We start from the raw sequence: 15,150 nt of genomic DNA on the forward strand, positions 1-15,150 counted from the left end.
CCAAGGGTTTTTTTAAAGAATTTTTTTCTCAATTATATTTAACAACGAAATTAAAAAAGAAAAAAAACCAAAACAGGTTTCCTGAGGTTTCGCACTCAAGGCTCCCAGTTCTCATTATTCCCAGCAGGTCTTACGTTCTTATAGTAGTCCACAAAGCTGATCTCGCTTCCGTCTGCCTTCTTGAAGGTGGACGCTGGAGTCATGTTCCAGGCGATCTCGTCTATACGGTAGGTTTTATTGTTGTACCTGCACAAAAAGCAGCGTTGATCAGTGAAATTAAGAATTCAGTAAAGAATAAGTCATCAAACAAATCGCAATTTCACGCTCTTTAGCAGAAATTAAAAATAATATATATATATATATATATTAAAAATATTCTTAAAAAAAAAAATCTAATATGATCACGTTTTCTTAGGTCAAAAATACAGAATTTTAAAAAATAAAATAAGATCATATTCAGTATCATCACCAGTAACAAAAGAAGGAATAAAAAAAATAAAATGATTTAACGCTGTAAAGTAAAAGAAAATAATGGCAGAACTGCTGATTTTTAGTAGATCCAAGTTTCCTAAAAATACAATATGTGAAGAAACCATTGTATGTACCTCAAAGTGGCATCGACAAAAACTACAGCTCGCCACACAAAAATCAAAGACTCACACCGCTCCATGGATAGAAGAAAAAAAAAATTAAAGGACTCAGAAAATGGTCAATTTAATTTTATTTTTTTAAACAAAGTTCAAATATTTTTTTTACCTACTTAAAAAAGACAAGTTTAGCATTGCTGTAGCTGTACAAATAAGGAGAATGTTATTGGGTCATTTTTTTAATACGACGAACACCATCAATAAGAAAAAAAAAAACGCAGAATTTTTTTTTTTTTAAAGTCATGACACTTTGTTTTTCAGCATATTATAGTGTAAAATTAATGGTGTAATTAAAAACTACAACTCGTCCCGCAAAACAACAAGATGTAATATGGCGATAGTGAAAGTAAAAAAAATAAAAAAATAAAAAGTTATGGATCTTTGAGAAGAAAAATTAAACACAAATGAAAACTGCTGATCATTAAGAGTCAATTACATAAATTTGGTTCCAAAAGTGAAGGAATAGAATGTACCCAGGTGATCCATTTCCTTCTAGAGGCGCCGGTGCCAACTGAGCGGCCGAGTACGAGGCACATGGCGGCTCTTAGGCTTCTTTCATGCTTCCGTTTTTGCAATCTGCACAGGATCCGTCAATATGTTGAAATGACGGATCCTGTGCAGATTGTATATAACGGGTGCACTGGGCCTGTTTTTCCTGACGGACCAGTCGAGGCTATGCGCACTTGTTGTGTATGCGTCTTCGCAGCGGTTTTCCGCTGCAAAAAACGCATAAACAAAACCTAGGTTAAAAATAATTAAAAATAAATTGGGGGAAAAAAAAAATCGTAATATTCTCACCTTCCGGCATCCCACGCAGCGTTAAGGATGCTTGCGATGCTCCCGGCAGCTGGCGTTCCCAATAATGCCTTGCGTGCAATGACCTCTGCATAGGCAGCATCAATAATAAAAAGAAAGAGAGCGAACGAGAGAGAGAGAGAGAGAATTTCCCTGACTGGAAATTCTTCCGCGCATGCTCAGTTTCAAAAGACGGCACCGTCGCTGGATTCCTGCTTTTCACAGTCAGTGACGGATCCTGCACCCATAGGCTTCCATTATAGCCAACGCCGGACAGTGCAGGACCTGATATTACGACGTGCAGAAAAAACGTTCCTCTGAATGTTTTCTCCGCTCAACGGACAACGATTTACCGACGGATCGAGTGCACGACGGATGAAACGGATGGCCATCCATCACAATTCGTCGCTAATACAAATCTATGGGAAAAAACAGGATCCAGTAGAAAAATTTGCTGGATCCTGTATTTTTTCAAAAATCAACGGATTTCGACGGGAGAGAAAAGACGGAAGTGTGAAAGAGGCCTTACTTGGTGAGGACGATCTGTCCGATCAGCTCCTTGCAGCAGGCGTCCTGGAACCTCTGAGGGCCACACGAGGAGTACAGGCTGCTCATGATGTCGTGCACAGTCTCGTTCCTGAGGACTTTATGGCTGACATCAATGCTCAACATGATGCTGGACTCATACTGGAGGATGGAGGTGGAAAACCCCGGCCAGATGGAGAGTCTGATGGGAGAGGAGACAGGACGGAGGGTGAAGATGGAGGAGAAAAGTAACAGCATCAGTGTGTACAGACACCTACAGGCAACAGCAGGGAGCCAGCAAAGAGCAGGAGGATTCTGTGCCTACATACATTACGTATCCTCCAGAGCTGCACTCACTATTCTGCTGGTGCAGTCACCGTGTACATACATTACATTACTGATCCCGAGTTACATCCTGTATTATACCCCAGAGCTACACTCACTATTCTGCTGGTGCAGTCACTGTGTACATACATTACATTACTGATCCTGAGTTACCTCCTGTATTATACCCCAGAGCTGCACTCACTATTCTGCTGGTGCAGTCACTGTGTACATACATACACCAGAGCTGCCCTCACTATTCTGCTGTAGTCACTGTGTACATACATTACATCACTGATCCTGAGTTACATCCTGTATTATACCCCAGAGCTGCACTCACTATTCTGCTGGTGCAGTCACTGTGTACATACATTACATGCTCCCATGGGTACAGCATGGTCAGTCCCATGTAAACCCTGCTCTGCTGGTTACCGGTGGGCTCGGACTTCGGTGGCGTCGCTCGGGTTGTAGTAGTTGCGTCCTATCTGCTTCATGTCCATGATCTTCAGGAGTCTGGGGGGAGAGAACAGGCGCTGTCAGCTCTGCAGGTGGAGGACGTGTGTGATCCCAGCAGTGGGCGAGGGGATGTGGGAACCACTGGAAGATGTGACTGAGGGTTTATCATTTTGGGGAACAGACGACAATTAATTCTGGATTTTTCTTCTTTTTGCTTTACAGACTTTAACGCAGGAAATTAATCACTTTAGATTTTCACAGATCGGACTTTCCTGGATGTGGCGATAACAAATAGGATTTTTTTAGTGTTCATCGTTAATGACGGGAAAGGCGGTCAGATCAGAAGGTTAGAGATTTTATGTTTTTTTAATGTAGATTTCTATTGTGGCTTTTTGCTTAATATTCTTCATCGGAGACCAGAACTTGTCAGTATTGCCGTATAGAGCAAACGTCACGGCCCCCTATAAAGCCCAGAGGTGCGGACACGGCGTCTAGTGCCTCCCTGCAGCCGTGTCACGGAGGGGCCGCTCTGCACCTGGACGCCCCCAGTCAGGAACGTGCAGCTCAAATGCTGGTCAGCGATTGTCTGCAGCATGTACGGTGTTAAACAGCGATCAGATCCGACTCCAGTCCCCGCTGTATAACCAGCATCTGCCGGGTATGGAGCAGGCGCAGCTACTGAGGCCGCTCCGTACACCCACATCTGACAACATTGGGATGGCATTAAAAGGCCAGGACCGACCTGAAGATTAACCCCTTCCCGCCGCGGCCCTTTTTCGTTTTTCGCTCCCCTCCTTCCCAGAGCCAACTTTTATTTTTCCATCAATATGGTCATGTGAGGGCTTATTTTTTTGCGGGACGAGTTGTACTTTTGAACGACACTATTGGTTTTACCATGTCTTGTACTAGAAGACGGGAAAAAAAATTCCAAGTGCGGTGAAATTGCAAAAAAAAGTGCAATCTTACACTTGGTTTTTTGATTGGCTTTTTTGCTAGCTACACTAAATGCTAAAACTAACCTGCTATTATGATTCTCCAGGTCATTACGAGTTCATAGACACCTAACATGTCTAGGTTATTTTTTATCTAAGTGGTGTAAAAAAAAATTCAAAACTTTAATAAAAAAATAAAAAATTGCGCCATTTTCCGATACCCGTAGCGTCTCCATTTTTCGTTATCTCAGGTTGGCTGAAGGCTTATTTTTTGTGTGCCGAGCTGACGTTTTTAACCCCTTTCTGACCTCGGCGGGATAGTACGTCCGAGGTCAGAAGCCCCGCTTTGATGCGGGCACCAGCGGTTAGCCCGCATCAAAGCCGGGACATGTCAGCTGTTTTGAACAGCTGACATGTGCCCGTAATAGGCGCGGGCAGAATTGCGATCTGCCCGCACCTATTAACTAGTTAAATGCCGCTGTCAAACGCAGACAGCGGCATTTAACTACCACATCCGGCCGGGCGGCCGGAAATGATGGCATCGCCGACCCCCGTCACATGATCGGAGGTCGGCAATGCTGCAGAATGGTAACCAGAGGTCCTTGAGACCTCTATGGTTACTGATCCCCAGCAGCTGTGAGCACCACCCTGTGGTCGGCGCTCACAGCATACCTGATTTTCTGCTACATCGCAGCGAACAGCAGATCGCTGCTATGTAGCAGAGGCGATCGCGCTGTGCCTGCTTCTAGCCTCCCATGGAGGCTATTGAAGCATGGCAAAAGTAAAAAGAAAGTTAAAAAAATATATGAAAAAAATAAAAATATATACATATATATATATATATATATATATATATATATATATATATTAAATCGCCCCCTTTCGCCCCATTCAAAATACATCAATTAAAAAAAAATAAATCAAATCTACACACATTTGGTGTCGCCACATTCAGAGTCGCCCGATCTATCAATAAAAAAATAGGGATTTTTGTGTACTCACCGTAAAATCCTTTTCTCCGAGCCACTCATTGGGGGACACAGGACCATGGGTGTTATGCTGCTGTCACTAGGAGGCTGACACTAAGTTGAGACAAAAAAGGTTAGCTCCTCCCCTGCAATATACACCCTCTGGCTTCCAGAGACCCAGTTCAGTGCAAAAGCAGGAGGAGATTAATATCAATATACTACATAACATTAGAGTATAACATGTGAGAAAAATTCAAGAACCAAAAAGGTAACGAGCCGTAAGGCTAACGGGGTGGGTGCTGTGTCCCCCAATGAGTGGCTCGGAGAAAAGGATTTTACGGCGAGTACACACAAAAATCCCTATTTCTCCTTCGCCACATTGGGGGACACAGGACCATGGGACGTCCTAAAGCAGTCCCTGGGTGGGTAACAATACAACCAAATAACTGTGTACCATCTGACCTATAAATGCACAACGGCCGCCTGCAGAATACGTCTGCCAAGGGCCGCATCCGCGGAAGAATGAGTGTGGACGTTGTAGTGCTTTGTGAAAGTATGCAGGCTAGACCATGTTGCGGCCTTGCAAACCTGCTCCGCCGACGCCTGGTGCCGAATGGCCCAGGAAGCACCAACTGACCGAGTAGAGTGAGCTCTAACCCCCGCCGGGATGGGCCTGCCCCTGACCCGATAAGCTTCTTTGGATAGCCGATCGGATCCATCTGGCTATCGTAGCCTTAGACGTGGCTGAACCCTTCCTGTGACCCTCATGGAGGATAAAGAGGGAATCCGATTTACGGAAAGAGGCAGTCGTAGAGACGTACCTCCTGAGAGCCCGTACCACGTCCAAAGTGTGAAGGGCCTTTTCGACCCTATGTTTTGGCTGTGGGCAAAAGGAGGGAAGAATAATATCTTCATTGAGGTGAAAAGATGACACCACTTTAGGGAGAAAAGCGGGAGATGAGCGTAAGACTACTTTGTCCTGGTGGAAGGAAAGGAAGGGCGCCCGGCAGGAAAGTGCGGCCAACTCCGAGACGCACCTGATAGACGTTATCGCCACAAGGAAGGCCACCTTCCAAGAGATAGTGGGACGTCTTGCAGAGGTTCAAACGGAGGTTCCTGAAGGACGCTTAGGACCAAGTTGAGATCGCAGGTCTCTAGTGGCATTCTGTAGGGGGGAACCACGTGGGAGACCCCTTGAATGAAGGTCCTGACTTGCGAGTTAGTAGCAATCTTATGCTGGAACAACACCGACAGCGCTGAAATCTGGCCCTTGAGGGAACTGAGGGCCAGGCCGGAATCCAAGCCGGACTGGAGAAATTCCAGAATGAAGGGAATGGAGAAAACGAGAGGGGAACGACCGCGGAGTCTGCACCAAGAGAAGAAGGCTTTCCAGGTGCTGTGGAAGATGCGAGCGGAAGACATCTTGCGAGCACTGATCATGGTGGAAATGACCTGCTGGGAGAAACCTGCTTGAGTTGGGATCCAGGATTCAACAACCACGCTGTTAAACCAAATTTTTTTTTTCAGATAGTTTTCAGTGGTGCGTTTACTTCTTTTCCTAGTATGACACTGATCAATCGTATGCAGGCATCATCACGCGTCCTGCAGTTCTATGTTACTAACTGCATATGATTGGTCAGCGTTACACAGGGAGAAGAAGTAACTGCGCCTAGTGAAAACTGTCTGATAACACTCACTTGGATTTAACAGTGGTGCGTTTACTTCTTTTCCTAGTATGACACTGATCAATCGTATGCAGGCATCATCACGCGTCCTGCAGTTCTATGTTACTAACTGCATATGATTGGTCAGCGTTACACAGGGAGAAGAAGTAACTGCGCCTAGTGAAAACTGTCTGATAACACTCACTTGGATTTAACTAAAGTTAACTCATTAGGTGCCAAATATTTCATAGCTGGTATCTTCACAACAGAGAGACGAAATAAAAATTATAAAGAAATATGCTCCGCATATTACATGGCTTGTCCAATTCAACATAAAAAACTGATGAAAGGCCTCTTTTCAAGAAAACAAAACTATTAAAAATGACCTGGAATAAAATGATGGTTCCTCTAGAAAAGATTGAAATTAATTTGACCATGTGGAGAAGTGAAACTACACAGCGTCCTGTAGTTATCACAAGTGTCTGCAGACTTGTAATCAGTCAGTCGCCTATTTACAGGGTAAAAAGTAGTCACTGTGCTGTTTGTTGTCATGGCGTTTACCACACAGAACATGGGGCAAAGAAAGCTAAGAAGAGAGTGGTCTCAGGAGATTAGGAAAACATTATAGACAAACAAGTCTCAGGTGAAGGCTATATGATGTCTCCTACAGCCGGATGTTCCTGTTACTACAGCTGCACATATCCAGAAGTGTGAAGTCTCTGGGGCTGTAGCCGTCTTCCCTGGAGGCAGCCACACGAGGAATAAGGTCACAAATTGAAGAGATGGATAATACAAAGGGGAACCACAAAACCCAGAACTTTGAAAGAGATTAGAGGAGAACTCCAAGTCCAACAGTGTGAGGTCACACCAAGTGGCATGAAAATTCAACTCAGACGCAGTCACCATAACATTTAATTTCACCCCAATGGTTTTTTTTAACCCCTTCACCCCCAAGGGTGGTTTGCACGTTAATGACCGGGCCAATTTTTACAATTCTGACCACTGTCCCTTTATGAGGTTATAACTCTGGAACGCTTCAACGGATCTTGGCGATTCTGACATTGTTTTCTCGTGACATATTGTATTTCATGATAGTGGTAAAATTTCTTCGATATAACTTGAGTTTATTTGTGAAAAAAACGAATATTTGGCGAAAATTTTGAAAATTTTGCAATTTTCCAACTTTTAATTTTTATGCCCTTAAATCACAGACATATGTCATGCAAAATACTTAATAAGTAACATTTCCCACATGTCTACTTTACATCAGCACAATTTTGGAACCAAAATTTTTTTTTGTGACGGAGTTATAAGGGTTAAAAGTTGACCAGCAATTTCTCATTTTTACAACACCATTTTTTTTTAGGGACCACATCTCATTTGAAGTCATTTTGAGGGGTCTATATGATAGAAAATACCCAAGTGTGACACCATTCTAAAAACTGCACCCCTCAAGGTAATCAAAACCACTTTCAAGAAGTTTATTAACCCTTCAGGTGTTTCACAGGAATTTTTGGAATGTTTAAATAAAAATGAACATTTAACTTTTTTTCACACAAAATTTATTTCAGATCCAATTTGTTTTATTTTACCAAGGGTAACAGGAGAAAATAGACCCCAAAATTTGTTGTACAATTTGTCCTGAGTACGCTGATACCCCATATGTGGGGGTAATCCACTGTTTGGGCGCATGGCAGAGCTCGGAAGGAAAGGAGCGCCATTTGACTTTTCAATGCAAAATTGACTGGAATTGAGATGGGACGCCAAGTTGCATTTGGAGAGCCCCTGATGTGCCTAAACATTGAAACCCCCCACAAGTGACACCATTTTGGAAAGTAGACCCCCTAAGGAACTTATCTAGATGTGTGGTGAGCACTTTGACCCAACAAGTGCTTCACAGAAGTTTATAATGCAGAGCGGTAAAAATAAAAAATCATATTTTTTCACAAAAATGATCTTTTCGCCCCCAATTTTTTATTTTCCCAAGGGTAAGAGAAGAAATTGGACCTCAAAAATTGTTGTGCAATTTGTCCTGAGTACGCTGATACCCCATATGTGGGTGTAAACCATTGTTTGGGCGCAGGGCAGAGCTCGGAAGGGAAGGAGCGCCATTTGACTTTTCAATGCAAAATTGACTGGAATTAAGATGGGATGCCATGTTGCGTTTGCAGAGCCCCTGATGTGCCGAAACATTGAAACCCCCCACAAGTGACACCATTTTGGAAAGTAGACCCCCTAAGGAACTTATCTAGATGTGTGGTGAGCACTTTGACCCAACAAGTGCTTCACAGAAGTTTATAATGCAGAGCCGTAAAAATAAAAATTCTTTTTTTTCACAACAATGATTTTTTAGCCCCCAGTTTTGTATTTTCACAAGGGTATCAGGATAAATTGGAACTCAAAAGTTGTTGTCCAATTTGTCCTGAGTATGCTGATACCCCATATGTGGGGGGGAACCACTGTTTGGGCGCATGACAGAGCTCAGAAGGGAAGGAGCGCCATTTGGAATGCAGACTTAAATGGATTGGTCTGCAGGCGTCACGTTGCATTTGCAGAGCCCCTGATGTACCCAAACAGTACAAACCCCCCACAAGTGACCCCATATTGGAAACTAGACCCCCCAAGGAACTTATCTAGATGTGTTGTGAGAACTTTGAACCCCCAAGTGTTTCACTACAGTTTATAACGCAGAGCCGTGAAAATAAAAATTCTTTTTTTTTTTCACAAAAATGATTTTTTAGCCCCCAGTTTTGTATTTTTACAAGGGTATCAGGATAAATTGGACCCCAAAAGTTGTTGTCCAATTTGTCCTGAGTATGCTGATACCCCATATGTGGGGGGGAACCACTGTTTGGGCGCATGACAGAGCTCGGAAGGGAAGGAGCGCCATTTGGAATGCAGACTTAAATGGATTGGTCTGCAGGCGTCACGTTGCATTTGCAGAGCCCCTGATGTACCCAAATAGTACAAACCCCCCACAAGTGACCCCATATCGGAAACTAGACCCCCCAAGGAACTTATCTAGATGTGTTGTGAGAACTTTAAACCCCCAAGTGTTTCACTACAGTTTACAACGCAGAGCCGTGAAAATAAAAAATCCTTTTTTTCCCACAAAACTTATTTTTTGGCCCCCAGTTTTGTATTTTTCCAAGGGTAGCAGGAGAAATTGGACCCCAAAAGTTGTTGTACAATTTGTCCTGAGTACGCTGATACCCCATATGTGGGGATAAACCACTGTTTTGGCGCATGGGAGAGCTCGGAAAGGAAGTAGCACCGTTTGACTTTTCAATGCAAAATTGACAGGAATTGAGATGGGACGCCATGTTGCGTTTGGAGAGCCACTGATGTGCCTAAACATTGAAACCCCCCACAAGTGACACCATTTTGGAAAGTAGACCCCCTAAGGAACTTATCTAGATGTGTTTTGAGCGCTTTGACCCACCAAGGGCTTCACAGAAGTTAATAATGCAGAGCCGTAAAAATAAAACAAATTTTTTCCCACAAAAATTATTTTTTTAGCCCCCAGTTTTGTATTTTCCCGAGGGTAGCAGGAGAAATTGGACCCCAAAATTTGTTGTCCAAGTTGTCCTGAGTGCGATGATACACCATATGTGGGGAGAACCACTGTTTGGGCGCATGGAAGGGCTCGGAAAGGAAGGAGCGCCATTTGGAATGCAGACTTAGATGGAATGGTCTGCAGGCGTCACATTGCGTTTGCAGAGCCCCTAATGTACCTAAACAGTAGAAACCCCCCACAAGTGACACCATGTTGGAAAGTAGACCCCCTAAGGAACTTATCTAGATGTGTGGTGAGAACTTTGACCCACCAAGGGCTTCACAGAAGTTTATAATGCAGAGCCATAAAAATAAAACAAAATTTTTTTCCCACAAAAATTATTTTTTAGCCCCCAGTTTCGTATTTTCCCGAGGGTAACAGGAGAAATTGGACCCCAAATGTTGTTGTCCAATTTGTCCTGAGTGCGCTGATACCCCATATGTGGGGGGGGAACTTATCTAGATGTTTGGTGAGCGCTTTGACCCACCAAGGGCTTCACAGAAGTTTATAATGCAGAGCCGTAAAAATAAAACTAAAAATTTTTCCCACATAAAATATTTTTCAGCCCCCGGTTTTGTATTTTCCCAAGGGTAACAGGAGAAATTGGACCCCAAAAGTTGTTGTCCAATTTGTCCTGAGTGCGCTGATACCCCATATGTGGGGGGAACCACCGTTTGGATGCATGGGAGGGCTCGGAAGGGAAGGAGCGCCATTTGGAATGCAGACTTAGATGGAATGGTCTGCAGGCGTCACATTGCGTTTGCAGAGCCCCTAATGTACTTAAACAGTAGAAGCCCCACACAAGTGACCCCATTTTGGAAACTAGACCCCCCAAGGAACTTATCTAGATGTGTTGTAAGAACTTTGAACCCCCAAGTGTTTCACTACAGTTTATAACGCAGAGCCGTGAAAATAAAAAATCTTTGTTTTTCCCACAAAAATTATTTTTTAGCCCCCAGTTTTGTACTTTCCCAGGGGTAACAGGAGAAATTGGACCCCAAAGGTTGTTGTCCTATTTGTCCTGAGTACGCTGATACCCCATATGTTGGGGTAAACCCCTGTTTGGGCACACGGGAGAGCTCGGAAGGGAAGGAGCACTGTTTTACTTTTTCAACGCAGAATTGGCTGGAATTGAGATCGGACGCCATGTTGCGTTTGGAGAGCCCCTGATGTGCCGAAACAGTGGAAACCCCCCCAATTATAACTGAAACCCTAATCCAAACACACCCCTAACCCTAATCCCAACAGTAACCCTAACCACACCTCTAACCCTGACACACCCCTAACCCTAATCCCAACCCTATTCCCAACCGTAAATGTAATCCAAACCCTAACCCTAACTTTAGCCCCAACCCTAACTGTAGCCTTAACCCTAACTGTAGCCTTAACCCTAGCCCCAACCCTTGCCCCAACCCTAGCCCTAATGGGAAAATGGAAATAAATACTTTTTTTTTTATTTTTCCCTAACTAAGGGGGTGATGAAGGGGTGTTTGATTTACTTTTATAGCGGGTTTTTTAGCGGATTTTTATGATTGGCAGCCGTCACACACTGAAAGACGCTTTTTATTGCAAAAAATATTTTTTGCGTTACCACATTTTGAGAGCTATAAATTTTCCATATTTTGGTCCACAGTCATGTGAGGTCTTGTTTTTTGCGGGACGAGTTGACGTTTTTATTGGTAACATTTTTGGGCACGTCACATTTTTTGATCGCTTTTTATTCCGATTTTTGTGAGGCAGAATGACCAAAAACCAGCTATTCATGAATTTCTTTTGGGGGAGGCGTTTATACCGTTCCGCGTTTGGTAAAATTGATAAAGCAGTTTTATTCTTAGGGTCAGTACATTACAGCGATACCGCATTTATCTCTTTTTTTATGTTTTGGCGCTTTTATACGATAAAAACTATTTTATTGAAAAAATAATTATTTTTGCATCGCTTTATTCTCAGGACTATAACTTTTTTATTTTTTTGCTGATCATGCTGTATGGCGACTCGTTATTTGCGGGACAAGATGACGCTTTCAGCGGTACCATGGTTATTTATATCAGTCTTTTTGATCGCGTGTTATTCCACTTTTTGTTCGGCGGTATGATAATAAAGCGTTGTTTTTTGCCTCGTTTTTTTTTTTTTTTCTTATGGTGTTTACTGAAGGGGTTAACTAGTGGGCCAGTTTTATAGGTCGGGTCGTTACGGACGCGGCGATACTAAATATGTGTACTTTTATTGTTTTTTTTTATATATTTAGATAAAGAAATGTATTTATGGGAAAAATATATATATATTTTTTTTCATTATTTTGGAATATTTTTTTTTATTTTTTTTTACACATTTGGAAATTTTTTTTTTTTACTTTTTTAGTTTGCCCCAGGGGGGGACAATACAGATCGGTGATCTGCCAGTTTGCATAGCACTCTGACAGATCACCGATCTGCGAGAAGTGCAGGCTGCTTCACAGTGCCTGCTCTGAGCAGGCTTCTGTGAAGCCACCTCCCTCCCTGCAGGACCCGGATCCGCGGCCATCTTGGATCCGGGTCTGGAGCAGGCAGGGAGGGAGGTAAGACCCTCGCAGCAACGCGATCACATCGCGTTGCTCCGGGGGTCTCAGGGAAGCCCGCAGGGAGCCCCCTCCCTGCGCGATGCTTCCCTGCACCGCCGGCACATCGCGATCATGTTTGATCGCGGTGTGCCGGGGGTTAATGTGCCGGGGGCGGTCCGTGACCGCTCCTGGCACATAGTGCCGGATGTCAGCTGCGATATGCAGCTGACACCCGGCCGCGATCGGCCGCGCTCCCCCCGGGTCACGGGGGGAGCGCGGCCGATCGCGTATGACGTTCTATCCCGTCGGCGGTCATGGGGGCCCACCCCACCTCGACGGGATAGTACGTCTGATGTCAGGAAGGGGTTAAATATGAGTTTGCTGTATCAAAACATTATCTCCACAAAATACAATAAATTTGGGCTAAAAAATTGTTTGTGCTCAAACCTGGTGGGGAAGGCTTTTTGGTACAATATAATAATAATAATAATTTTTATTTATATAGCGCCAACATATTCCGCAGCGCTTTACAACTTATAGAGGGGACTTGTACAGACAATAGACATTACAGCATAACAGAAATCACAGTTCAAAACAGATACCAGGAGGAATGAGGGCCCTGCTGCTCGCAAGCTTACAAACTATGAGGAAAAAGGGGAGACACGAGAGGTGGATGGTAACAATTGCTTTAGTTATTTGGACCAGCCATAGTGTAAGGCTCGGGTGTTCATGTAAAGCTGCATGAACCAGTTAACTGCCTAAGTATGTAGCAGTACAGACACAGAGGGCTATTAACTGCATAAAGTGTATGAGAACACGATGCAAGGAACCTGATTATGTGTTTTGTTTTTTTTTCTATTTTTAATAGGCAACACAGGGATAGTTAGGTTAATGCGTTGAGGCGGTAGGCTAGTCTGAACAAATGCGTTTTTAGGGCACGCTTAAAACTGTGGGGATTGGGGATTAATCGTATTAACCTAGGTAGTGCATTCCAAAGAATCGGCGCAGCACGTGTAAAGTCTTGGAGACGGGAGTGGGAGGTTCTGATTATTGAGGATGCTAACCGGAGGTCATTAGTGGAGCGGAGGGCACGGGTAGGGTGATAGACTGAGACAAGAGAGGAGATGTAGGGTGGTGCTGAGCCATGGAGTGCTTTGTGGATGAGGGTAGTAGTTTTGTACTGGATTCTGGAGTGGATGGGTAGCCAGTGTAATGACTGGCACAAGGTAGAGGCATCGGTGTAACGGTTGGTGAGGAATATGATCCTGGCAGCAGCATTCAGGACAGATTGGAGCGGGGAGAGTTTGGTAAGAGGGAGGCCGATTAGTAGAGAGTTACAATAGTCCAGACGGGAGTGAATAAGAGAAACAGTAAGAGTTTTTGCAGAGTCGAAAGTAAGAAAAGGGCGAATTCTAGAAATGTTTTTGAGATGCAAATAAGAAGAGCGAGCCAGTGATCGAATGTGGGGGGTGAATGAAAGCTCGGAATCAATAAATGATGGCGGGTATGTATCTTCCATAGAGCCTGAGTTCACACAATTCTTTCTCAAGAGGAGGCCTGGCACCAACTGTAGTGAACTTGGACATATGGGAGTACCATTTCCATGTAACTGAACGATTGAGCGCATGTTTCTTGGGCACATAAAATGAGAACTGACAATGCACTGGTGATAGAGGAAGGAGTGTGTGGAGCAGACTGGTTACGAGAAAGATGATCAAGAGGAGAGGAAGAATATGTGTGTGTGAAATGGCCAGCGCCCCCCCTCCCAACTCGTTCCTACTAGGAGGTGCTCCCTGAGTCCATGTGTGACTACCACTGACAGTGTCCCTACCACTTCAACACAGATTGGCATTAAAATTGTCATGCCCATCTCCTCCATATCATTTTCTGACAATAAAGGCTGACTGACTGAACAGCAATCTAGTCTGAACTGGTGCATAACCAAAAAAGTCTTACATAGCAAATAGATCAATGGCTGCACTCAACTGTACTTAAGCAAGGAAATGTGCGATACATGAAATGTGAATAGCTTAATGGCTTGTGAAATCTATGAAAAACACATGAGATGCTTAGCACAAGATTTGGCCAAAAAATGTGAGCCCATCCACCAAACATCAAGGTAATCTCAGATCGGATGGGTACCTGACTTGACTGCCTAGTGTGAACACTTACCTATGGCGGGGCATTCACCATGCTGTGATTTTAACTACATCCAAACACAGTTGGTTCTGACCTTCCTATAAATGCAGGCTTTACCATGTAATTAGCCATAGGTAAGTGTTCACACTAGGCAGTCAGGTCAGGTACCCATCCGATCTGAGATTACCTTGATGTTTGGTGGATGGGCTCACATTTTTTGGCCAAATCTTGTGCTAAGCATCTCATGTGTTTTTTCATAGATTTCACAAGCCATTAAGCTATTCACATTTCATGTATCGCACATTTCCTTGCTTAAGTACAGTTGAGTGCAGCCATTGATCTATTTGCTAATAAAGGCTGACTGATCATGTCTTCCAAAATCTCAACTAGAAGAACATTTTTTTGGTGTATTATGTTCCTCAACCTCCAGGGTGCTGTTGGCTAGGGGACTTTGGGACAGAAAAGAAACAGGTATCATTAACAGATTGGACATTTTGCTCTGCACAACATTAAACGATGTGATGGCTGAGGAGGTAAACCCGGCAGAAACGCTGACTCCAGCTGATGATGTCGCTGTCAGAGGCTACATTATCCTGCTGTGCTTA

The 15,150-nt window shown here is 43.8% G+C and overlaps 1 protein-coding gene across 1 annotated transcript in view; it reads right to left on the reverse strand.

Moving 5' to 3' along the window:
• Positions 1 to 15,150, reverse strand: part of LOC143786214 (piwi-like protein 1) — a 97,477-nt gene that overhangs the window by 67,680 nt on the left and 14,647 nt on the right. The window contains exons 2-4 of the mRNA XM_077275502.1: positions 2,724 to 2,804; positions 1,972 to 2,169; positions 135 to 246 (exon numbers count right to left, since the gene is read on the reverse strand). Of these exons, the coding sequence (XP_077131617.1) occupies positions 135 to 246; positions 1,972 to 2,169; positions 2,724 to 2,804 (391 nt within the window). The remainder of the gene's footprint in view (positions 1 to 134; positions 247 to 1,971; positions 2,170 to 2,723; positions 2,805 to 15,150) is intronic.

The sequence above is a fragment of the Ranitomeya variabilis genome, chromosome 7 (genome assembly GCF_051348905.1).
Source record: "Ranitomeya variabilis isolate aRanVar5 chromosome 7, aRanVar5.hap1, whole genome shotgun sequence".
Lineage (NCBI taxonomy): Eukaryota > Metazoa > Chordata > Amphibia > Anura > Dendrobatidae > Ranitomeya > Ranitomeya variabilis.